At 42.1% G+C, this 27,036-nt stretch overlaps 1 protein-coding gene across 1 annotated transcript; it reads right to left on the bottom strand.

The window, feature by feature from the left end:
- Positions 1–1,047: 1,047 nt before the first annotated feature.
- LOC136577581 (cytochrome P450 2W1-like) lies at positions 1,048–27,036 on the bottom strand. Its single transcript, XM_066577508.1, has 9 exons — positions 26,857–27,036; positions 18,811–18,973; positions 17,455–17,604; positions 17,022–17,179; positions 15,174–15,347; positions 14,618–14,765; positions 12,878–13,062; positions 11,622–11,763; positions 1,048–1,386 (listed from the first exon to the last, which is right to left on the bottom strand). Exons 1-9 carry the CDS (start codon positions 27,034–27,036, stop codon positions 1,199–1,201), a joined length of 1,488 nt encoding a protein of 495 aa, XP_066433605.1. The 3' UTR covers positions 1,048–1,198.

Here is a 27,036-nt window from a genome sequence, read left to right on the forward strand (position 1 = left end):
CAATGGCAAAACAGATTCTCGCATCGCAACGCAAAAGCTTGCGATTTTGCAGCGTTGCGATGCGATTTTAAGATTGCGATTTTCTCGCAGCGATATCGCTATCGCCAGTGGAAAGGAGCCCTTATGCTGATTCTATTTTATTTAACTAGAGGTTTTTCTAATAAAGGAACAGAATTTTCAATGTGATTTTATTTTACTCTGTAAGAAGTATTATTAAATATGTAATTATTTGCTTTCGCTCAACTTTCTAACCCCCTGACTAAATACATGAATGTAATGTCGAAAGTCATGATTAATATGCTTTGACCTTTCTAAAATCAATAACATTTTGTTGAACAAATTAATAACAAGAGTTTACTTCAAGTATTTTCAATCTGGGTAACAAACATGAGTGTTTAAAAGCTTTATATTGTACCTGTGCTGATAAGGTTATATTGAATACGTGTCAATAAGGTTATTTATATGTACTGCACATCCCATTGGGTGTAAGTAATTAACACTGCTTGTTCTATTTTTGTGCGGATTACGCACAAAAATGGCATTTATTAAGCTAATTAAACTTAATTGCCTATTGAAATCAAGGAGAGCACGCTTGCGTGTTTTTTTTGCATAAAATATGCAAACACATACAAAATTGCAATGCCCATCATGCAAATACACAACGCAAATGTGCATGCAGATACACTTATGCGGCGTGCTTGAACTGTGGGGTTGAGTCGATGGGAGTAGGAGTTGCAGCTCCTGTCACAGTGGCTACTATGCTCACTACCTCCCACATGGCTATGACCACGGAAGGAAATGGGGTATTTGTCATGGCATGGAGAGGGAGGATTGTACACCGACTGTATGTATGGCTGCAAAGTTCTCATGATGGACGATCACCGCACTGTCGGACCATTATGGCAGCAGTCAGGAGTCTCGAGATCCATCAGAAGCCCCTGCTTCTGGACGACAAAGAGCAGAAGCTTTTTTAGCAAGATTTTATCTTGCCGAAAACTTTATATTATAGTCAGAAAAATACAGTACATTTTACAGAGATGGAGCTTAAATTGTTAAAAGCAAATATTAGAAAGGATCAGTTTAGTAAGTGCCCCGTGGTGGAGCAATGAGGTCCATGTAGCCTTTATGCCCACTACTGGATGGGGGCATCTTAAAGGCTCAAATACAAGTGGAATATATTCACAATGCTATACACCGCCTACTGCCTGGGAGTTGCACAAACTTTGTAGCTCTTGGGTCTCATGGTGAAGACCACTTCCGGAGTGATGTCCAAGTCATCTGTGCTCACTCCTGGAGGCGGTGTGAATGTGAACTTCTGCAGCAGTCCAGTGATGAAAAGAAATAGCTCCATTCTGGCGAGGCTCTCTCCTGCACACACTCTGCGCCCTGTATAGACATGAAGATACCAATCAGGGTCTGTAAATCATTACTAAGGAAACACAACAGAGCTGGCTCCGCCACTTAGGCCGCTCTCACACCAGGTACTTTTTCCGATTAGGACGGGATGCCGCACTGATCACTGTACATTGTTCCCATTGATTTCAATGGGGCTTTGCAGACCTGCGCTCGAACGTGGTGTTTCTAACGTAATGATTTTCAAGCGCTATCTGTTGTATTTTTCTGTGTTTTTGCGGCTTTTTGCAACTGATCACCTATCACAATGATGGGGTACATTAAAAAGTGCTGTCAAACTCCGTGCCTCGTGTTTAAAAATGGCCGCTCAAAATCGTGGTAAATTGCTGCAGTTTCGAGCACCCTTTATCTGAACGCATATATGTGATTGGCCTAAGGGAGTTGTATACTGTTTTATTATTGAATTGTATACTGTTGTATTATCCATGTAATAAGTGTATATAGTAAGCCTCCCCCTAGTGGTAGGTGCACTCAACTATAATTAGATCTTTTAATTCCATGTCAGTGTAGGGGATTTGGACCTCTGTATCAGAGAAAAAGAGCTCTAATGGTATTAAAGTATATTAACCCCTAAGTGACAGCTCCATTGCCTTTTTACATCCTAGCTAAGTGGGCTTTAATCCTCAGGGACGTAAAAACATGCCTACCTTGAGGATTAAAGCCACGTGGGCTGTGGACGTGACAGCTACATGCTGTCGGTTACTGGAGTTAGCCGATCACATGGAGCTGTCATGGGGGGCTGTGGGGAGTCTTTCCCGGTAGTGTGATCAGCGCTATCTGATTCGTGTGTGTGCTGTACAAAAAAGCCTGTTAAAATTACACAATTTTAAAAAAATGAAAAATCTTAATTTTTTTCCTTCTGTTTTGCTTAGATTCATTCAAAAGACCTCTGCATGGGGGGGCGTGGCCTAACCGAGGAAAGTGACGGTCGCCATTCTGTGAGCTCCGCTCTCCTTCAACCTCCTAAGCGACTACCACAGCTTCAGCGGGCGCTACTTCTCCCCCGGAGTTACTCCGTTACCTCCAGTAAGCAGCCATGACCAGGCGGAGGACCACGAAAGCTTCCCCGGTCCCGGTAGCGGACTTTTTCTCCGTCCGCAGCGGCAGGAAGACCCCGTCGGCAGCGCGCCTCTCCTCTATGAAGGATCTCCGCAGCTCCGCTCCAGCGCCTCCACAGAGACAGGAGACATCGCCGGAGGGCCCTGCATCCTCCCGGAGGGACACCCGCCGGCATCTAGACCTGGGAGCGGTGAGTGACAATTCAGCACCCACCACATGCAGCACCTCTCCCCCAGCCAAAATGGCGCCCAGCCACATGTCACCCTCAGGAGATAATTCCTCCCCATCTGCAAGTCCTGAAAAGAGGAGACCAAGGATGGAGGAGGAAGTTATCACTATAATGCCTACATTTAAAAACACAGAATTGCTGGACATGGTCCCCACAATAGATCAACCCGCATCCGAGGTTTTTATAAAGGAGATGATGCTGGCCCTAAGAACCACTATGAGGGAGGACTTACATACGTTCTCATCTACATTCACCTCTTCCATAAATGCAATAGAGGAGAGAACGTCCCGCATAGAAGATAAAATGAGTGAATTGACCAACTCCCACAATACGTTAATAGACGCCCATTATGCCCTGGAGGAGGAAGTGGATCAGATCAAAATAAAGATGGCGGATCTGGAGGATCGCAATCGCCGCAATAATGTTAAGTTCAGGGGCATTCCTGAGAAGGTCGGTCCAGCAGAGCTGAAGGACTTTTTGATGCAGTTAATAAAAAAGCTCCTGCCCTCTACTCCTAGTCAAGAGCTAGTCATTGATAGAGCGCATCGTTTACAGAAACCGAAATTCCTTCACGAAAATGTCCCGCGCGATGTTATAGCGCGAATACATTACTTCCATGTCAAAGAGGCACTCATGTTTGCTTCTCGCAACATGCATGACCTTCCTCCACAGTTTTCAGACATTAAACTATTTGTGGACTTATCCGCTACCACCATTCAAGCTAGAAAATCATTTTCCCGCGTCACCACAACACTAAGGAGAGAAAAAATGCCATACAAATGGGGTTTCCCCACTAAGCTTATCCTTCATAGAGAAGGCATCACTCATATCTTTAACAAGCCGGAAGAAGGTGAAAAAGCTCTTTCCGCTTGGGGCCTCCATATTGCCGAGGGCGCCCACAATAAAGATCCCAACCAGCGGTCCCGTGAACCGATGGAAGAAGAAAGCTCACAATCCCGCTCACCCCGCTGAGTTACATACCTCTCCACAAATTGGAGGTTGAACTTCCTCATTCGTTGGGTGAACTTTTATTACCCCCCACTCTTTTGCAGGATCTTACTCCTGCGAGATTATTCCTCAACTGTCAGAAGTGAAAGATTTTTCTTTCTTTTTTCTTTTCTTGACAGTCATATGTTTACTATTTCTAGAAAAGAAATGTTTTCTGGCCCTGCTATTTCTTGTCTAAGGCCAGACAATTATGTTTTGAATGTTTATGTTTGCCTCTCCCTCTCTGAAGAAATAAGAGTCAATAATTGTGTATGTGTCCAGGATTCCACCGCGTATTTATCTCTGACATGATGGCGTTAAAAATATGCTCATTAAATGTGAAAGGGCTTAACTCCCCCTTCAAGAGGTCGGCGGTTTGGAGGGATGCGCTCCGAGATAAAACAGACATTTTGTGCCTTCAAGAGTCACACTTTGCCCTCGGAAAGCATCCCTCATTCTCCCATAAAAAATTTCCGGGAATGTTTATTTCCTGCGCCAAGGAGAAGAGAGCGGGGACAATAATAGCCATTAAGGATACGGTGGACTTCACACTTACAGAAGTAATACTAGACCCCAAAGGTAGATTCATAATAATAGTGGGCAATTTTAATAATACTCCATTAACACTAGTCAACGTTTACGCCCCAAACTCCTCACAAATTTCCTTCTTAAATAAGATCTCAAAAAAAATTCGCAAAGCCCAGAAGGGCAGACTCATTGTATGTGGGGACTTTAATATTGTGCCTGACAGACAGCTTGACTCTTCCAACCCAACCACAAGGACGGCTCAGGTGCTCTCACCTTGGTTACACAAACAAGCGCTCTTTGACTCCTATAGATGCCTTAACTCCACTTCCAGAGAGTACACATATTACTCCCCTCGCCACAGATCCTTTTCGAGGATTGATCTATTTCTGGTGGATAAATGGACCCTTCCAGTAGTAAAGAGCGCGGACGTGGGTGTGACCACTTGGTCGGACCACTCTCCCGTCTTTCTCACATTGGAAACGTCACGGGCCCCCCCGTCCCTTGGGAGTTGGAGAATTAATGTTCCCCTCATGAGACTTCCGGAGCACAAAAAATTCATTAAAGAAGCACTAACTGAGTACTTCTCATTAAACAGCAACCCGGAAGTGGATGTCTTCTCCACCTGGTGTGCCCACAAGGCCTACTTGAGAGGAATTTTAATTAAAATAAGCTCGCATCACAAAAAAATGAAGCATCTCCAAATAAATAACATCCTTGCGAAAATTACGAACGTGGAGCAAAACATTCGGTTATCCCCCTCAATCATTCTACACAGAGAACTGATGTCTCTTCGCCGTGAGCTCCGCCAGGAGCTGATTGGTGATTACGTTAAAACCATGAATTTCTCAAAGATGAATTACTATACATCCTACAACAAACCCTCCAGACTGATGGCTAGGATAATAAAACAACGTCAGGCGCCAACTAAAATCCCATTCCTAGTCAAGCAAGATGGATCAAATACTAAAATAACCCATCCTCAGGCTATAGCTGACGAATTCAGCATTTTCTATTCCAACCTGTATAACTTAAATAAAGACGCCTCCACTCCCCAGCCAGACATCCAACAAATTAACAACTTCTTAGGAGGGATTGATCTTCCCACTATCACAGAGGACCACCTGGAGTTGCTAAATTCCCCTGTCTCTTGTTTGGAAATCCATAATACAATTAAGTCCCTAAAGGCCCACAAGGCCCCGGGTCCGGATGGATTCTCTAATGAATATTATAAAGATTTTGCCCCGGACCTGGCGCCTTGTTTGGCTGATACATTTAACAAAGCAATAGCTACAGGTAATCTCCCGAAAGAAATGCTGAACGCAAATATAGTCACAATCCCTAAGCAGGGGAAATCTCCGAACTCACCCGCGAACTTCCGGCCCATCTCTCTGCTAAATAGCGATACAAAAATATATTCAAAAATTTTAACCCAGCGCCTGTTAAAGATTCTCCCTCAGATAGTGCACGGGGACCAGGTGGGGTTCACAAAGGGAAGGCAGGCGTCGGATGGCACTAGGAGGGTCCTGAACCTCATGGCAGTGGCGGAGGCGGATCATACCCCAACTGTCTTACTGGCTTTAGATGCTGAAAAAGCCTTTGATAGGCTTCATTGGGGATTCGCCTTCGCCACGCTAGAAAAGTTCGGCTTTGGGGGGAACATTCTTGAGGCCATTCGAGCCCTATATAGCTCTCCTTCAGCGCGGGTCTTAGTGGATGGGATTATATCAAAACCCTTTCAAATAACTAATGGCACCCGTCAGGGTTGCCCCCTATCCCCTCTCCTGTTTACGCTCGTTATGGAGCCCTTGGCAGAGGCGATTAGAATTAATGAAAGAGTCAGGGGAATATCGGCGGGCACTAGACAACACAAAATAAGTCTTTTTGCGGACGACGTCCTACTTCTGCTTACAGACCCTATCTCATCTTTAAGGGAAACATACAAAATCATTCAAGAGTTTAGTAAAGTATCTTACTATAAATTAAATATAGACAAATCCCAAATTCTCCCTATCAATTTGGACAAATCTCTAAAACTCAGCATCCAGGAAGAGTTCCCCTTTAGGTGGGGAGTTAAGGATATCCCGTACCTCGGAATCAAACTATGTAGTCCCCTAACCAACATGGTCCCAACAAACCTCTTGCCCTTGTTGGCCAACCTCCAAATAGAATTAGAAGCTTTAACGAAGAAAGAACCCTCATGGATGGGAAGAGTTACACTTTATAAAATGCTAATTCTCCCCAAAATTTTATATATATTCCGCACAGTCACTCTCCCGATTCCTAGGTTGATGGTAGCAAAACTCCAGAAGCAGCTCTCGGACTTCATATGGGGGGGCAAGAGACCGAGAATTGCTGCCTCCATTTTATTCCTCAAAAGAAGACAGGGAGGTTTGGGTGTCCCGAACCTGTGGTCATACTTACAGGCATCCAATATTAACCAATCAAGACATTGGTTGAAAACAAAAACAGGCCCAAGTTGGCTGCAAATCGAGACTCAGATGAATGAGGGAAGGCCTATCCGCTCTCTTCTCTTGGCTTCCCTGCTGGCCTCTCTCTCTTCTCCGGTGCTCCCACTATACAAACCCCAATCTATTTCCCCTATAATGCAAGCTTCATTAGACTCATGGACATGGCTGGCCCAAAACACTAACCGCTGTGAGAGGAAAAAGGTGGAGGATATCCCCATTTCCACACTAGAATACCTTGTCCCCAATCTCCATTTGGAGAGTTGGATTAAAAACGGTATCATACACATAGACGACATAGTAATAAAGGACAAGCTGGTCTCGTTTCAAGATCTGAGTGTGAGATATGGTCTGCCCCCGAGAGAGGCCTTCAGATATCTCCAAATAAGGTCCGTTTTGAACTCTATTAAAATAGAAAAAGTGAGAGTGTCGGGTGACCTACTGGATACCATGAACGACCCCTACCCGGTGTCTCGATCCCAAGTGAGAGCCTGTTATGACAGACTCTCGGGTGACATGGGTGGAGTAAAGCGAGCACATATTCTCAACTGGGAGAGAGATTTGGGGGGGAAATTCTCTCCAGAAGAATGGCTGTCTGCCTTCGGGTGGGCAAACAGTGCATCTACCAATGCGAATATCTTAGAGGTTCATACTAAAGTTATGACTAGATGGTACCTCACCCCAATGGTTTTGGCGAGAGCGTTCGCAAAATCTGACGACAGATGCTGGAGACAATGTGGCCACAGGGGTAGTATTCTCCATATATTCTGGGAGTGCCCAAAGCTCTCACATTTCTGGGATGGGGTCTTCTCTCTCATGGGAAGAATCTCGAAGGTGTCCATTCCCAGATCCCCTGAATTAGCTATTCTATTACTGAACAACAAATGTATTCCTTATCCTACGAAAAAATTACTGGGCCATATCCTCCTGGCGGCCAAGCTCTTGATCTCAAGGAGGTGGAGAGCAGCCAATGTCCCCACCATCCCGGAACTATTGCAGACCCTAACTGACCACAACACATATGAGAAACTATATGCCCTAAAAAATGGAGAATTCGCAAAATATCAAAACAAATGGAATCCCTGGGTACAAATCCACTTGTCCTTATAGCCAATGTACGATTATTGAAATAATAGTTTCAAAGCAGTTCCCCCTACCTACCCCTCTCTCCTTCCCTGTCTCCCTCTCCCCCCCCCCTCCTCCCCCTCCATACCATATTGCTACCTGAACGGTATACAAATCTAATTGGCGTAGCAGCTGAAGCTTGATAATGGACATAATATTGCCACAGCTTCCTCCCTTTCTTTCCTTCCCTCCTCTCCTTCTCTTCTTCCCCCCTCCCCACCTTATTGTTAGCCTGTTGTTTATTACTGGTTTAATATATAGGATGCAATGTACAATGATAAATGTAATTTTGTTCCCAGCAGAACTAATTCTTACTTTATTGCTTAATTAACCTGCTCTTCGTTCAAGTTAAAACTATGGAAAGTACAAAGACTCTAGACAAAGAGTAAGTTACTCAATTCTTGTTTAACATAAACAGTTTGTTTTCAACGATATGTACAGACGTGCGAAAGCAATGTATGTATGTTTTATTTGTACCCTTTCTAAAGGGAAAAAAAAAAATTACAAAATCAATAAAGAACAAATTGATTATAAAAGACCTCTGCATTAATTTGTTAGGGGTCTAGTTTTCAAAATGGGGTCTCAAAATGGGGTCATTTGTGGGGCTTCTCTATCATTTTGGCCACTACAGAGCTCTACAAGTGGGCAATAGAGCCTAAAATGACTTCAAGCAAATTATCTGTTCTGAAAACCACTGGCTGCTCCTTTCATTTTGGGCCCCGTTGTGCATATGGACATAAGATTAGGGCCACAATGGGTATGTCTCTGAACACAGAACAAGCAGGGGTTATCCGTTTTGGGTGTAAATCCTCATTTTCATGTGCGCTATAGAAAAAAAAACTGCTTTTAAAATGATGTATTTGCAAAAATATGAAATTTTATTTTGTCTCCTTTAAATTGCATTATTTCCTGAAAAAAATTGTGCGGTAAAAATACTCCTGACCCCCCTCAGTGAATACATTAAGGGGTGTAGTTTTTTTAATGGGGTAATTTGTGGGGGTATCTATCATTCTGACACCTATGAGCCTTTGCAATCTTAGCTTGGTGCAGGAAAACAGTGTTCCTTAATATGTTGATAATCAATGTTAAATTTGTATGTCCCGTAAATGGTTAAACAGCGAAAGTTTTTCAAATGTGCACCCAGAATAACGTAAACAGATGGAAATATATCTTATCAAAAATTTGTACAGTATGTTTGCACATATTTGAGATATTGCAATTGAAAATGTGAAAAAAAATGATAATTTTTTCAAAATTTGCCAATTTTGGCACTTCTAATAAATATGCATAAATTCTATTGGTCTATTTTTACCGCCTAAATGAAGTACAATATGTGGCAAAAAAACAATGTCAGAATCACTTGGATATGCAAAACCTTTACGGAGTTATTCTATGTTAAAGTGACACGTCAGATTTCCAAATTTTGGTTCCATCAGTAAGGCGCAAACAGGTTTCATCACTAAGGGGTTAAGAAATGAATCAGCATAGACTTTTGGACCAAAAAGTATATAATGTTGAAAATTGAAGATTCACTTAAAGGGATAATTATAGACTGAATTCCCCTAAACAGGACAAGTAGTGTAGATAAGAAATACTTGGGTCAGGCTCTTTGGAAAGCTTCACACAGTTGATGTCTCTTGTTCTTTGACTGATGATCGTTGTTAATTAATTTGGACATATGAGAGAATTCAGATCTCAGTAACCTTATTACCAGATACAAATTTAAAGGGTTACTTCAACATGAGGAACACAGGACTGTCAGGCATGGATGGAAGCACCAGAGGACAGCAGGAGAGCTGAGGGAAATGAGGAATGAGGAGAGAGAATCCCAGATAATGCTGCAGCATGTAGAAGAGAGTACAGGCTGCAGCTGCATTCAGAAGAGGGAGAGGCAGGTGAGCACCAGGGCAATGTGTACATATTTTGAAGGTGTAGTTTTATATGAAAAACCATATGGGATAGTTTTGGAGCATTTTGCGTGACAAGCTGCTATATACATTTTAGAGAACACCATAAATATGTCATTACTTTCAGTGGAACACTTTGCACAGCACTATATATGGCAGAATAAAAAACAAATATTCTTATAAGGAAGATGAAATAATACCTATGCAGCGCCACCTATTGGATGGCAGCATTCCTTCAAATCAGTGCTTGACCCTTTAACCCCTTCCCGCTCCTGGACGTACCTGGTACGTCATGGCAGCCTGGTACTTCCCGCAACATGACGTACCTGGTACGTCCTGGAGATAGCACGGGATCACATGTGATCCCGCGCTATCCCGCAGCGGGAGCCGGCTGTCAGTCACAGCCGGCGTCCCGCTCCAACAGCGGGGGGGCATCGGAGATGCGCCCGCCGCTGTTAACCCCTTCCCTGCCGCGATCTAAGTAGATCGCGGCAGGGAAAAAGTTCACAGAGGGATCGCGATCCCTGTGTGTCTCCGGCCGGAACTCGCGATGTTATCGCGAGAGCCCGGCCTGTCACCATGGCAACAGGACGCCAGACACTGGCGTCCTGTATTGCCTGTGCCTATTATCGCTGTACAAGCGATAAGGCATGGCAGAGCAGTAGCTCTGCCATGCCTTATGACAGCGATCATAGGCACAGTGATGTAAGTCCCTCAGAGGGACTCAAATAGTATTAAAAAAAAGAAAAGAAAAGTGTAAAAAAAATAAAAATGTAAAAAAAAAAATGTAAAAAACCCCTTTTTTATGCTTTTTCTAATATTAGCATAAAAAAAGGGAAAAAAAACTAAAACCCCACATATTGGGTATTGACGCGTCCGTAACGACGTGTACAAAAAGTTGAACATGCTTTTTATTTTGTACGACAAAAAGCGTAAAAAAAACCGCTAAAAAACAGAGGCAAAATGCTAATATTTAGCATTTTGCCTCACAAAAAATGCAATAAAAGTGATCAAAAAAGCCGTACATTTCCCAAAATGGTACCAATAAAAACTACAGCTCGTCTCGCAAAAAATAAGCCCTCATAGAGCTCCGTACATAGAAAAATAAAAAAGTTACAGGACTTTGAATGCAGCTATAGAGAAAAAAAAAAGATTTCCAAAAAAAGGGGGTTTTATTGCAAAAAAGTGTAAAAACCTAAAAAAAATATAACAATTTTGGTATCGTTGTTACCGTACCGACCCGCAGAAAAATTTTAGTGTGTCATTTATGCTGCATGATTAACGCTGTAAAAAAAAAAAAAAAAATCTATGGCAGAATTGATGCGTTTTCTCTCCCTGTTATCATTAAAAAAAAAAAAAAAAAAATTTACGATATTGTCTATATACCCAAAAGTGGCACCGATAAAAACTACAGATCGCCACGCAAAAAACAAGCCCTTACACGGCCGCGTCCACGGAAAAATAAAAAAGTTATGGCTTTTGAAAAATGGAGATGGAAAAATACCAAAAAATCGCTTGGTCCTCAACGCCAAAATAGGCCATGTCATTAAGGGGTTAAACAGCAATGATAGGGAATTGAGAACAAAGCCAGAATCCATGCACAGAAAGCTGGTTCGGCGATTTTGCCCCTCATCAGTGTGCAGTAGGATCTTGGCTAGTGAGAGGCCTGTGATCTTTATAACAAGCTTGGTTCTGTGTATTATATATATATATATATATATATATATATATATATATATATATATCTCAAGCTTGGTTCTGACGCTGTCTCTATGTGGTAAGCTTGGTTCTATTACTCTAGCCATGTGATAAGCTTGGTTCTGGTGCTGTATCCATATGGTAAGCTCAGCCCTGGTAATGTTTTCAATAAGCTTCAGATCATTTTAAAACTTTACACTTTAAACTGACCTTTGGAGAATGCATAGAATGAATCTTTCTTCACAAACTTTCCATGAGCATCCAAGAAATGATTGGGGTTAAACTGGTTGGGAGTCTCCCATTGGGTTTCATCATTGAGAACAGATGAGAAGAGTGGAATTATTAAGGTTCCCTATAACATAATGACAAATGTGTAACACATTCTAAAGTTTTACAATTCTTTCAAATATACAGAAATAATACATTTCTAATAGGATGTCAGCTAGAGTTGAGCAGAGGGAGAGAGAGAGACCCCCCAAAAAACCTTTGGATCCGGCGGCCCACATACAAAAATGCTCGAGTCTCCCATTGTAGTCAATGGGGTTCATTACTCGAGTAGAGCTCTCGAATTTTACGAAAAGCTCGACTCAAATAATGAGGACCCGAGCATTTGGGTGCTCGCTCATCTCTACTGTCAGCCATTGCTGTAGGTAGCTTTTTCCACAAATGGAGAAATTCATTTAATAGTCTAGTGTCCATCAGCACGATAGTCACTGTTTATGGGTTTATGGTAGCCTATATACAAATTACTGTTACAATACTTATCATATAGTAGCCACTGTGCTCACTCTATTCAATACAGACTGCCATATACATCTCCTTACTCCGTTTATATGATGGAGGGCGACCATGTAAATTGGAGCTCCTTATTTCTGCTTCCTCTACTTTTCCCTCCATAAATATATCAGATTGTAAAACCCCTTTGCAGAGGATTGCTCCTTTAGGGTGGCTTCACATGGGACGACTCTTGGGTGCTTAAGTGCCCGACAGCCATCCCAATGGTATCGCTTCTGTACTTTAACACAAGAGCGATAATCTGACTGAATGAAGGTGGGACACGCTAGAGATCTTCCGGCCACCCGCCTCCACTCAGAATAAATGAGCAGTCATTTATACATGAACGACTGCCTGTTTACACGGGCTAATAGTCACTTGGTTATTAGAGCTAAAAAGGAACTCTGACAAGTGAATCTTTCTCGCTAACTTGCCATGTCAGGCCTCGTATTTACACGGGATGACAGTCATCTATAATCGCTCTTCGAGTAATTACTTGGGCAATCATTGGCGGGTGTAAAGCCATTGAATGACAGCTGAGAGCTGCCTCTGATTGGTCCCTGCGCTCAGGCAGCACTCACCCATTCATGAATTCATCTTTCAAAAAAGGTACAGATTAGGTGTTTTTTTTTTACAATTTGAGAGATGTTTTTATGATGCTTTGTGATGCACGCTGCTAGATAAAGAATTACCTTTGGTATAAAATAATCTTTGAAATGGACGTCTGCAGGTGTGGAATGTGAGAGATACTGGAAGAGGTTAGCACAGCGTTGAGATTCATGGGCTACGGCCAAGCAGTATGGAAGGACTGTCTGGTCTTCCCATCTAGGAGGACGCTCAAGCCCTATCACACTTTCAATTTCATCTTGTGCTTTTTCTGGAAAATACAAAAATGTACAGAATAAATTGTGATATTTCTTTCATCCATTGACTTGTCACTATTCATCTATTGACTTGGCAATGACTGCGGGTACTGCAACATAAGGTGTCATTGCTGGCTATACCCCAAACTCTTAAGGTCCTTTTACACACAACGATTATTGCTCAAAATTTGTTTAAACAAGCGAATGTGAGCAATAATCATTCAGTGTGAAGCGAAAATATCGCTTGCTTGTCATTTGCAATTGTTTAAGCTGACTTTCAGTCAGCTTAAAAAACTCATTAGCACTGGCTGGCTTCTCATCCCGTGTGACATCTCCCCCCTCAGCGCTTCCCATAGGAAGCGCTGAGCGGGGAGCACAAAGCGGATGAGAAGCTAGCGAGCCGCCAGCAGTACTTTCAGTTTGAAAGCTCTGCACGAGTGACGGTGTAACGGTGTCATCAGCACTCATGCAGTCGCTTAACAGACTGCCGGCCCGTGTAAAAGGGCCTTTATTCGCCATTACAGAGAGTCGTTTTCTCTAACATGGAACTGCCTCTTCATGAATGGACTGGCTGCAATGTCATTAGCGCTATAAACTCACACAAGTGGCTGCACCCACAATGTGTAGTTATTAGGACTGGACATCTCCTTTTGGTTACCCGCGGTAATTAAAATACTTTCAAATTATTTGTTGCATTTAAAAACAAAACTAAATTGATGGAATTATTACTATTCACACACAACATCCTAAGGCTTCTTTCACATGAGCGCATATCGGCCAGCCATTTTCACAGCCGGCCGATATGTGCTGATGCATTGGATAGCGTTGGGCATTTTTATGTCTGACCCAAAACATAGTTCTAGAACTATGTTTTGGCCAGAATACGTCCAGCCCCTGCACGTGCTCCTATGGGAGCCCATGGCAGCGGCCGTAGGTGGGAGGGAGCTAAGTGCCTGCCCTCTCCCCGCCCCTTGCCCATAGCCATCAATAGGAGGAGGCGGGGCAGACCAGCGCTTGGCTCCGCCCTGTCCCGTCCCCTCCCATTGCACAGAACGAGAGGGGAGAAAGACAGGTGAGGCTGCAATGAGGAGGGAGGGGAAATGGGAGATGGCCTGGTGAGGTCGGCACATTTGCGCCGGCCTCACCAGGCCATATGAATGGGCGCACAAACATTTGATTTGTGTGCCCGTTCACCAGATTTTTTACTAACAATTTAGCGTATATTGGCCGGCTGTGAAAACGAATGGCCGATATGCGATCGTGTAAAAAAAGCCTAAAAGAGAGCCTGTAACCTCAGAAGAGCACCATAAACTAAATTATGCTGCTGTTCAGGGAAGTGCCAGAGGCTGGGGATGTATTTTTCATAAGTACCTATGCCCATGCTGTTAAGTCCACGGACTTCTATAGGAATGCACAAGCATAGCGGCCTGGAAAGTCATATTTTGATGCCAGAGGAGCAGGGCAGTGGTCGAATATGAAATACATCCCCTGTCTCCCATCACCTCCCTGAAAAGCGATATAATTTAGTTTATGGTGCTGTTCCGGGGTGATAAATTCCCTTTAACTTACTCTGTATATGAGGATATTTCATCATGAACAGGATACACCACTGTATCGTCGTGGATGTGGTCTCTGTCCCGCCAAGCATAATATCAAATGCAGAGGCCAACAAGTTCCTTTCTGTAAAGATTTTCTCTTTTTCATCTGCTACTATTTCCTAGAAGACAAAGACAATAATGAGAAAGTGGCCTTAGCCTGGAGCAACAGGGAATCACCTGCAGACTAACATTACTGCACTTCAGGGAGACTTTAATGTTCCCCCATTGTAAAAATGACAAAACAAAATCCAACCTGATCATGTGTCTCTGGTTGCAAAGCTCCATCAGAGACACAGGGAAACATTGCAGTTACCCGCTAGTTACAGTAAAGACACAGTTACAACAGTAAATATAAGTTTATGACCTTTGTCAAATACTGTAAGACAAGATGTGGTCAGCAGCAACATGAGTAATTTCCACATGCAGTATTGAACCTGTGCGCTATCTGGTGTCTGAAAACTGTAATAACATTTTTCTACAATGAAGAATATTCTGTACCACTAATCACACAGATTAAAGCTCTTTACCCTTTCCTCCTTCTGAACGAAGGCTTCGGTGTACGTCCTGAAAGAAGCTTCAGATTTAACTTCTTTTGCTTCCTTGAAGAGAACCTTCAAAATTTCATTTAGCTTGTTAACCCTGTCTATAGCAAATGCAGGTTCTTTCAAGAAATATTTCAGTATTGGGAAGACATTGTAGTACTGAAAGAGGAAGACAGACAATAAATCGTATATATGATGAGCAAGTATCTGTAATCCATATCACCACATAAAATAATAGATGAGACCCTGACATTATGACTTTGTGTAATGTGGGTTAAATATCACACAGCTACTAATATACTATGTGTAGGAATTTGGCTAATCCTAATCTTCCATAATGCCTGGTAATTATCCCAAAATCCTAGTATACAGTCTTAGGTCAATCTCATTGAAGTCCAACAGGATCCTTATGAGTCTATGAAGAAGGTACCACCTTTAGGCTCCATGTAACTGGCTACATTGCTGATTTATCATCTTTTGTAATATGAAACCATAAGGACTTTGCGTGTCATTGCACTGTGAGTCAGTACTGTGCTTTACCGTGTACATGACTGGTGATTACCTGTTTGTGCCATTGTTACAGCTATTAGACCTATGAGAGTATTGTTAATCAGATCTCACCCCGATAAGGTCTCATTCATATGTGGATTGTAATCATCTTGGTCAGGACTGGGCTGAGCATCTGAATCAACAATATTCTGATAGAACCTTTGGATCAGTACGGATTCTACAGAGCGAAGACTAATACAATATGCATGTGAATGACAATGTGACATTGTATCACTGAGCCCCCAGTACATAAGTGCCCAACCTTCATTCCACACCAACATCATACCAGCAATATATGATTAAACTGTAATATAAATGCCCCCTTTTTCCAAACCTTCTGGTACTACTTTCCCCACTCTTGCATGACATGAATCCTGCCATTTCTTGGGATTTCACCCCATTACTGAAGGACAGCTCTGATTAGATTTAACACTTTTCATATTGTAAATGCATGGAGCTTGGCCTTCAGAATGAACACAGCCTCTGACTGGCTATAGGATGTGTGTTAAGGTGTGTCGGCCGCAACTCCGGGTCGAACCCGGGGTGACATCAGTCCCAACCCATGTAATCTCTGCAATGACCCATGACCCTGTCATTCAGGGCTGAGCACTAACAAGGACACTGCTCTCTGCTGGTATGGGAATTGATTGGAGGTGAATTCTCCATCCAGCCAATCAACCATTATGAAACTGTATGTATTCCAGCCCCTCCTCCTAGAGGTCGATGGTTATTCAGCTGCCTGGTGGAGTTCTGGTCTTGTTGACATGCTCTAGTTCCAGCACTGTGTCAGATAGATTTGCTGTGATCACTCTTTTATTTAGGTTTTGTGATATCTGTTACCCTGTCCTGCTGTGACTTCTGTGATTTACATCTGTCACCTCCCTCGCCGCCATCTAGGGTTAAACAAGGTTGCCCCAGGCTCCACATGTGGGGTTGTCTTTGTAAAGGCAATTGTCACGCTTTTAGGTAGAGACTCCTCATATTAGTAGGTTAGGGTAAGATTCCCCCTTTTCATCCACTTTTTAGTGCCACTATTCATACTTTTTGTTCTCTGAGTTATTAAATAGTGTTTATTTTTCCTTATAGAATAACTACTACATCTAATTCGGATAATGTGTCTAGCATCTGGCTTGGACATAACAGTATTTATATGCATGTTAAATATTTACAGCTGTATGTCCATGTCTCCCTTCTGTTGCTATGGGGATGTGCTGTTGCCTTTATCTTGTATATCAATGATTTATCAATCACTTCTTTCATTGGTACTCTAATGGTGTACTTTACCTTTGCAGCTACTGTACCAGTATTGATAACAAGTTCATCTATGATGGTTATCATTCTTTGGAAGGTTGGGTTATCGTAGTCAAACCGTCTCCCAAATAACATCGCAAAGGTTATGTTAGGAGCAGCAAGATACAACACTTTTTTATCAAAAGGTTTACCTGGAATGTATATGGAGAAATAGAATTACTCATTTTGTGGGCCATACACCACAAAAAGATCAAATACCCTGAGTCCTACCAATAACTAGTACCTTTGTTCATTTACTGTCAGCATCTACCAAACTATTATTCTAGGATCAGTAATCGTGTTTATCACCATTGCAGAAGAATTCACCTATATTTACTTATATAGGACAAGGGTCTAAAAACTTTGAAAGTCATGTATAAAACTGCTGCCAAAAGCCCCATGGTCTGTTGTATCTGATGCCACTCACCATTATAAGCCTGAATTGCTGCACACAGAAACTGTAGCTCCTCGATAATTCTGACTTCAATTGGTCTCTTCCCCATCCCAAGATCTCGTAATATAGAAAGAGTAAATCTTCGTGTTACCTTCCACAACTCTCCATTAGAGAAGATCACTCCTAGAAGAGAAGAACACATATTTCACACTTCACAACGGGGCCTTTGCTTTACTAGTTCCCAAGATTTTCCCTGCATGCCTTGGTTCTCTGACAAAGATGTGAGTCTTATGAAATTAAATTCCCATCTTACAAATTCATATCACCACATCCTATCATTCTGGTACAGAACAGACAAGTACTTAGTGCCTTTCCCAACCCCTCCTCAGCATCTCATGGCAGCTCTTGTGGGCCTCATAATAGCAACATGGATTGCTTCTATGGTATATGCATCTTACTCCTATCTCTACAGTAGTTGACGGATGCAGGAGCTGTTAGGACTCATTTTAATATTTTGTTATACACAGGACAGGGCTGCAAGGGGTACAGCCAAGAAGGCTGAGAGGAGACTTAATAGCTGTCTACAAATATCTGAAGGGCTGTCACAGTGCAGAGGGATCAGCCCTATTCTTAGATGCACAAGGAAGGACTAGAAGCAATGGGAAGAAACTGAAAGGGAGGAGACACAAATTAGATATTAGAAAAAAAACTTTTTGACCGTAATGGTAATCAATGAGTAGAACATTTTGCCACAGGAGGTGGTAAGTTCTGCTTCAATGAAAGTATTCAAAACACAGGCTGGACAGACATCTATCTGGGATGCTGTCTTGAATCCTGCGTGGAGCAGAGGGTTGGACCTGATGACCCTTAATGTCCTTTCCAACTCTACGCTTCTATGGTATAGCACAAAGCCTCCACCAACCCTTTTCACTAATAGGGTGAACAGGATGGACATACTTCTTTTTTCAGCCTTATAAACTAAAGGCCCTTTTACATGGGACTAGTGTCGGGCACTCATGTATACTCGCTCTCGTGCTGTTACACAGGAGTGAGTATCACTGGATCACTCATAGCGCAGCAAGCAGGGAGGCGGCGCGGCTGGAAGAGATTTCTCTCCTCCCTCTCCCCTATCCCTCTCCATTCACTGTAAGCAGTGGCCGTTCAGTACAGAAGGCTGCTGTTTACACTGAACAAGCATCGTTCAGGATTTTAAGCATGCTTTTATATGGGACGATTATCATCCAAAACCCTGCGGGAGCCTCAACAAATCGTCCCATGTAAAAGGGCCTTAGGTTCTATGTTACTAATGCTGGGGCTTACATTATTGACTCCTATTCACTCTCAGAACAGAGTGACTTTAGGTTAGAATAACTTAATGGGGTTAATTACCATGATTTTGCTGAAAGTTATCAGCAATAGGGATTGGACCACGATCTCCAAAAGTATAGTGTGCATTGACCAGAGCTTCTTTATTGGCTTCATACCCAACAAAAACGACTGCTTTTGCAGAGCCAAAATGGAAGGTGAAGATCGGACCATATTTCTTTGCAAGCTGGAAAACAATATTGACGCTTTATTTCAACTATTCTATTGTTTAATGAAATATATTTAATCACAGTGGGATAAAATATGTTTTCCCATTCATGACATTGCAAGCATACACATTTTCCTCAATGGCATTTATGGCTCAATACACTTGAAACAAAATCCCATTTTTGGAATGGTCATGCTGGTTGGGGGGATAAGACTTACCAAGAAGACTGCAGGTCATGTGGCCATGATTTCAGGGGTGGTTTGTTGGTTCATACCTAACTAGTAACCTTCAGTTCATACCTAACTAGTAACCATGTCCTGCCAGCCTTCACTTATTACACCCCTTTAGTGGAACCTCATTAACCCCTTTGTGATCTATGATGGGTATATTAAAGTATAGCAGTATACTGTGTAAATGATGAGACCAAAGTAAGTTCAAGTCCGCTATGGGGATTTAAAAAATGGACACGTAAATATAAGCTTAAATGGGTTTTCAGGGGCTTCATGTTCATCAATAGATAAGTCCTGGAAAACTGCTTTACTAAAGACATTTATTTAAAAATAGAAATATTAAATGTAAAAAAATCCTGTTTTCCCAATTTTTATATAAAAAAATCAAAACAATAAAAAAAATAATATAACTTGTATTAAAGTGTACGTATGTTACATTCATGCAGGGCATGTGAACAGCGATCTACGTGATTGTAATATATGGAAGGCTAAAGTGATGAACGTACACTGAAGACCAGACACAGATCACCAAAAAGTAAGGGTAAAGGTAAGGGAACCCTGCCTAAAAGTGGGGCAATTGTCCCGACAAGGACAGCCCCACACAGGAAACTACGGTGAACCTGACTCACCATAGGTGGAAATGGGGAAAGAGACCCACTAACCTTTATAAGGCTAGATACAATACCATATCTGCAAGGACTATGCCCTGTCAGAGTCGAAAGGTGACAGACCCAACAGCAACCATTAATCAAAGAGGGGGAAGGTGGCTATCCACCAACTGTCTCCCCTTCCAACCAAATTTTATACCAACTCCAAGGACTCCCACACGCACCACAGCAAACACGGCTTGACTGCCTCAACCCTGCACTGCACCCCACAAAACCACCACTCTCTCAATCCCCTCTTGGATTGACAATGACCAAAGGTCAATGCCTACCTCATGCAAATGCACACCTTCAAAAATTCCTGTGTGCAGATTCCAAATCCAAAGGCCGCACGGCCAGACTCCTGTTACCACAAACGCAAAAGTCTCCCTATTTAACTTTACCCGAGCCTTGTTCAGGCTTTCCACTGACCTTGCATTGTGCCACGACTTACGCAACATAAATCTCCAACCAGACCACTATCAACCCAGGAAATAACTTTAATAGGTGTAAAATATCGTTACAAATAACGAATGTCCCGCGATAGCTCCTGAAACTGCCTACTACCTAAATAATTCCCCCCAACATGTAGCCACAAAATATTTGGAACCCTATCTAAACTCAAAAAATGTTGGAAATCCGGCAAAATTCTACACTACGCCATCCCTCACAGCCCTATCCACTTTATTACTGCAATGCTCCAAGCAAAACCCAAACTGTCTTCCATTAGGGCAGAAGTCTGTCCCCTCCGCACCCCAATTAACATATGAATGGCCCATTATCCTCACTAAGGCCAGTCGATAATCTGTAAAAGAAGAAAAAGGGGAAAAATACAGCTAAAATATAACACAATTATCATAAGTTCCCACCGCCATCCGCAGTACTTAACCTCCACCTCTTTTACCCATGACCGACTCTTTATAATAAATGCGATCTTAGGACCTGGATTCCCATCTGCCAATCTTTTTTACCGCCTCCAAATCCAGGCCTTGGCTAGCTGCTTCTTTTCTGCATCTGCCTAAAAAGAATGAAACCCAAAAAGGGGACTCTCGAGTCGCAGGCTCGTCAATGCCTTACAGAAAACCGCAGTAAATTGGAATCTGGACATGAAAGGAACGATCTGCCTGATGCAATAACGGCCCTGAGCTTTTCCCAGAGACTTTTCTGTTAACCTCCCAAAACTTGAACAGGCCCATCCTTGCCACTTGAACTTATCCAACAACAATTCTTCGACCTTTCATCCTGATCCGTTTTGGAAAGACGAATCTAAACTTCCAACTGACCCTCACTAAGCCTCACATTTTGCTATATAGACCACCCCCTGTTTTTTTCTGAAAGAAACCAACTCTAATTAAGGCCTTACAAAAAACTCCATTTGCCAAGTTTTTCCATACAATCACCCCAGTTACACCAACCATTTAAATGACACAGGCCTCTGTTTGTCTGGCCTTCCCTTTTCCTGTCTGACAAAAAGGAAGGGGAGGTCCTTGGATCCCCAAAAATCTGACACCTCAACATTTAAAGTGAAATATCTCAATTGCCTTCAGCTGCACCCCCACTGATTTGAAGACCCCATTAGCCTTTTCAAAGCCAGACAGTCCACTATCTCTGCAAGGGCTCCTGTCAAAGCCCAAAGGTGACAGACCCAACACTAACCATCAACAAAAGGATGGGAAGATGGCTATCCAAACCATGCCTCCCCATCAAAACCATTTTTATAACCGACTCCAAGGACCCCTCCACAAACCTTTTCAGGGCCCGGCCTACTTAAAGTTTTTTTGTCATGTCTGTTTCCTTCTTCAATTTAACGCTGTGAACAAAAAAAACGCCATAAAGGGGTTAACATTAGCTACAGCCCAGCCCGCCATACATGCATTACCCAACCAGTACGATACGGCTCCCCACCCTATCGTCATTTGTACGTATTTTTTTAAATAGAAAAAGGGGGGCAAAATGTCCCAGGGGAGAAAGTGTGAAAATCATCCCAGAAACCTAATAGCACTAACTCCGCTTTTTCTCTATCTGGGTATCTATTTAAAAAAGACATGATCTCTACCAGTTTTTTTTTATCCTACTCCCTTTTCTCTTAAAGCATCTTGTTGCCCCATGTGATGCTGCATTACACTGTGAACAGAGAAGTTCAAATCTACAATTGTCCCCAAATTTGCATTGGCACCCTTTAAACTGCCAACACACTCCCAGTTTGTGCCCCGCTGATTGCTCAAATTGGCTAGATGCCTGTGCACCACTGGCGAAGCCTGAAGAGGCAGCTCCCCCTGAAAGGGCTGCCCGTACCGCACCAGGGCCATCACCCCTAACTATTCAGATTCCATCTGATACTATGGCGAACTGCTTTTCCTTGCTTGAACTGCTAGTTATACCGCCGCCAGATCTGCCCCACATACACCCTATATGCTTCCCCAAATGAATCCATGTAGCAAAAAAGCGGGGGGAACAATTTTTGGGGCCTTTTTCTCAGCTCACGTTTGCTGAGATGGCGAAGGCCTGTAGCCCGTTCATAAACGTCTGTGGAATCAAGCGCTATCTTTTTTTCACCTCATTCTTCTTTTTATATTTCGCCCTCTTCCTTCTGTCCAAATTGAACTTTTTTTTTTAAAGGAGGAGAGAAAATAATGCTACGTATTAGTCACTCCATATTTTCTCTAACCCCCTTTTTTAAATATCCCCAATGGACCATCAAAACACCTATAAACCTCTCTGATACTGGAGAACCCTGGGGTTGGAGTATACTATATGCTTCCCAAACTACACAAAGCTGGCAACCCAGGGAGGCCAATTGCACAGATCTGCGACTAAAAAGCGGTTTAGTTATTTTCAACTAATTTCCATGTGTGTTCAAAAATGAAATAAAATTTGAAAAAAATCCTAGACGTCAGGATTTACCACAAAATACGAAATTCTCTTCAAATGTAGCAAATTTTTCTCAATTTTTGGTATTTTTTTTCTCCTAGGGTTTTTAACTAAATTTAAAGTCAAAATTACTATTAATTAAATCACATCATAATTAGTTCAGTTGTGGGAACCCTCACTGAAAATATCTCAGGATGAATAGAAGGAGTGCTCAAACAACTGGTGAGGAATACAACAAGCTACTTGCAGGACACCACAGACCTACTGAACAAACTGTCAACCATAGGTCTCCTCCCCGATGGCGCCATCCTGGCCATCCTGGCCACCATGGATGTGGAGTCCTTATATTCCAACATCCCATACATTGAGGCCAATGGGGTTGCCTCTGAATTGGTGTAACAACTCAAAAGATTCATCCTCACACACAATTATTTCTCCTTTGGCAAAGAGATATTCCTGCAACTCACTGGAAACACCATGGGCAGTAAAATGGCACTGCAATATGTCAACCTTTTCATGGCAAAACTGGAGAGTAACCTTTTGGCCTCCTGGTCCAGCAAACCATTGACCTACTTCTACTACATAGATAACATTATAATCATCTGGAGCAACACCGAACAAGAACTAATAAAATTCCATGAGAAATTCAATGCATTTCACTCCACCATAAACCTGACATTAAGCTTCTCGTATACAGAAATCAATTTTTTAGACACCAGCATAAAAATTTCATACAACTCAATACAGGCATCACTATACCGAAATTCAATTGGTCGGCCCACATACCTCAGATGGGACAGTTCCCATCCTAAGCACATCATTTACAGCCAGGCCATCTATATAACTGGATCTACTCCAACCCAACAGACAGAGAAGAACATTTATACAATCTCAAAAAGACATTTTGGAATCAGGGCTACCATCCCACCTCAATTGATGACCAAATCACCAGAGCCACCAGGATACTCAGGAATCAACTACTACAATACATGGAGAAAGACAAAAATGGATGTGTGCCTCTAATAGTGACCTACAATTCACAGTTAGAGGTACTAAGGAAGACTGCAAAGAAACTCCATCATACCCTACACAAAGATGACTGTCTGAAAACCATATTCCTTGACCCTCTCATCCTATGTTACAGGCAACCGGCAAATTTGAGGAACTTTATAATCAGGAGAGCATTGCCCTCTGACACATAAAAAGGAACCTATCCCTGTAAGGTAAGAAGCTGCAATACCTGCTTACATGAACTGACCATAGACAGGATACAAATCCCCAACACACAACAGGACTATAAGATCACTGGGACATTCACATGTTCCATGTCTAATGTTGTGTACCTGATCCTGTACAGGGAATGCCCTGGGGGGCTTTATAATAAGGTAATTTGACAAAAACTGAGAGCCAGGATGAGATTTCATTGCCACACAATTAGAGAGGGAAAGACGGAATTACCTGTGGCAAAACATTTTACACAGACACAGCATAGAACAGATGAGAGTTATCATACTGAAGGTCAACTTCAAATCACAGCGTCACAGAAGAATTTGGGAGTATAAATTTATGGCCATTTTTTATATTCTCAGTGGAGAATATGAAAGGTCTGAAGGAGGTCAAGAGGGGTGTCCTTAAGGAGAGCACCCAGGGGATGTGTGGAGACACCTGCGGGTGAGTTGGTCAGGGGATGGCATTGTCTCTCCCCAAGGAGAGCACCAAAAAGGGTTGCTATTCCCAATCATTGTTTTACAGACTTGGTGAAAACTCATACATTGATTTGAAAAAAATGCTGCCATCCAACAAGTGGCACTGCAGAGGTATTGTTCCATCTGCCTTGCTTGCCGGTCTGAAGGAGAGATTTCACATTCTTTTACATTCCTTGTCACTGGACTAATTATTAATTGTTACGGTCATCTCACTCTGGTATTTATCTAAATTCTATGAATCCCAACATGTCTGGTCCCTCTTACCCTCTGTCTCTTGGTATTTATATCAAAATTAAATTCACCATGTTCGTGCCCTCCAATGTGATCATGTGTTATAGTAAATACATTTTTAGATTTCTTCCTTATGCCTGAGGAAGGACCCTGAGAAGTCCGAAAGCTCGCTGTAACACGTATTTTTGTTAGCCATTAAAAGGTATCATATCTACAAGATTAGTTGGTTTCTCTTACTGAGAACAATCACATGTATAGGTCAGTACAGGAGCAGTATACAAGGGGATCTTAATTAAACTAGAAGTGATCTGAGGTCTCTATGAGGCAGAAACCAATTAACGTTGATGTGTATCCTCTCTGGGGTATGGGGTTTAGATTTCTCAAAAAAAAAAAAAGGTTGCCAAATGTTGCCACTAGGAGAGTATGTGGCGCTGTACATGAATTGTATGGTGTATATAACGCAGCTGGGGAAAGGAGTCTGTCACTCTGTTATTCAGATTTTGAATGTGTCCTGCTGGTTGAACTTTATCAGCAAGATCACAACTGGAGCGCACATTGAAACATGTCTACAGGTTTATCTAACATGACAAATCACTGAGCCATTATGCAGTCAACATAATCTTGTCCCAAACTACAATCAAAGGTTCTTAGATGCCATTTACACGGGATGATTATCGCTCAAAATTCATTCAAACCAAGGAAAATGAATCAAAATCATCTAATGTAAATGCAAAAAGATTGTTTACTATTCGCTCATCATTCGTTATCACTGACTTTCAGTCAGCATAAAAACCATCGCCTGATCGCGGAATTCTCGTTCTGTATAAATGATCCCCATTCAGCGCTTCACATAGAAGGTGAAGCGTTGAGCGAGAAGCCAGCAATTCAGCAGTGAACTCTGCCTGTCTAAACACTCAGCACAAGTACTAACTGCCTAAGCGCTTATGCAGTCATTTAGCCAACTGTCGTCCCGTGAAAATGGGACATAAGCCGTTTATTGTGATCTACTCCTATATCTTATACCCCAACAGCATCACATCTTCCCCTGCAGGCAACATTTGGTCATTTTATTTTCTTTGAGAAATCTAAACCCCCATAACCAACTGAGTATGCACACCAACATTTATTGGGTTCGGTCACAGTTTTTTTCACTTAAGACCTCTGAACACCTCTAGTTTAATTATAATCACCCTGTATAAAAAGTTGTAGAAAAAAGTAAATTTTTTGCAAAGCTGCTTTATTTTTTATTTTTAATAAATTTAGACTATTTAAAACAACTAATTATGACATAGCTCATAATTTTGTTTTCTTCTATAATCATTGTGCAGAGGAGGGATACTTAAATGGGTTGTACCAGAATTACAAGTTATCCACAGGCAACCTTGCTGATTGGTGAGGGTCTTACCACTGAGACCACCACTGATCCTAAGAACGATAAATGACAAGTTGACGAATAGTGCACAACGGCCATGCGTTTATACATAATAATTATCACTCCCTTTTGCCCGTTTTAACAAATTTTGAGCAATAAGTGTTGCGTGTAAATGGGCCTTTATTATACAGGTACCACCAGTCTACAATCTCCAGTAAAACCCTCCTATGAGACAAAGCATGAGCCTTGTGTGGCACAGAGTGTTAAGGCAGTAGAATGCAGTCCTAAGCTTTTGCTCACGACCTGAAGGTTGCAGGTTCATTTCCCACGTGGTTCAAGTAGCAAGCTCAAGGTCAACTCATCCTTCTAAGGTAAGTAAAATAAGTACCCAGCTTGCTATGGGGTAAAGATGACTGGGGAAGGCAATGGCAAGAACAGTCTGCCAAGAAAACATCGTAATATGACGTCACCCTAGGAGTCAGTCTCAACTCGCTTCTTGCACCAGGGGACTTTACTTTTACCTATGAGACAAAGCAATTGAACAGGAGAGACTAAAGATATTACACATTAATATCATCATACATAATAATGAAGTTCTGTGTCAGCCAGACTATCAGTTTGAAGCCCTAATACCCCGGTCAATGCATAATGTATAGTTGGTGAACATCCACCTAGTAACCATCACTTCAATTTCATCAATAGGAACTGAATATGATTATTTTGTAAATCACTAATGACATCGGCCAAGAAGACTGTATAAACATATTTCCAAGGTTAGCGATTGGAGACAAATTGGCCATCTATGAAATCAGAGCGTGTTTAGTCATCAGAACTAAAATTATTTTACCTCCATTAGAGTGAGGTCTTGTCTTCTTATATCCAGTATATGCATGTTACCAATAATGGGGAGCGGGGTTGGTCCTGGTGGGAATTTATAAATCTTTCTTTTTGAAAAGCTCATTAGGATCTTCATGACCATTATGACGATGGTGCATAGAAGGAAAATGGTCACTGATTCTGAAGCCAT

This window comes from Eleutherodactylus coqui, chromosome 8 (genome assembly GCF_035609145.1).
Source record: "Eleutherodactylus coqui strain aEleCoq1 chromosome 8, aEleCoq1.hap1, whole genome shotgun sequence".
NCBI classification, from domain to species: domain Eukaryota; kingdom Metazoa; phylum Chordata; class Amphibia; order Anura; family Eleutherodactylidae; genus Eleutherodactylus; species Eleutherodactylus coqui.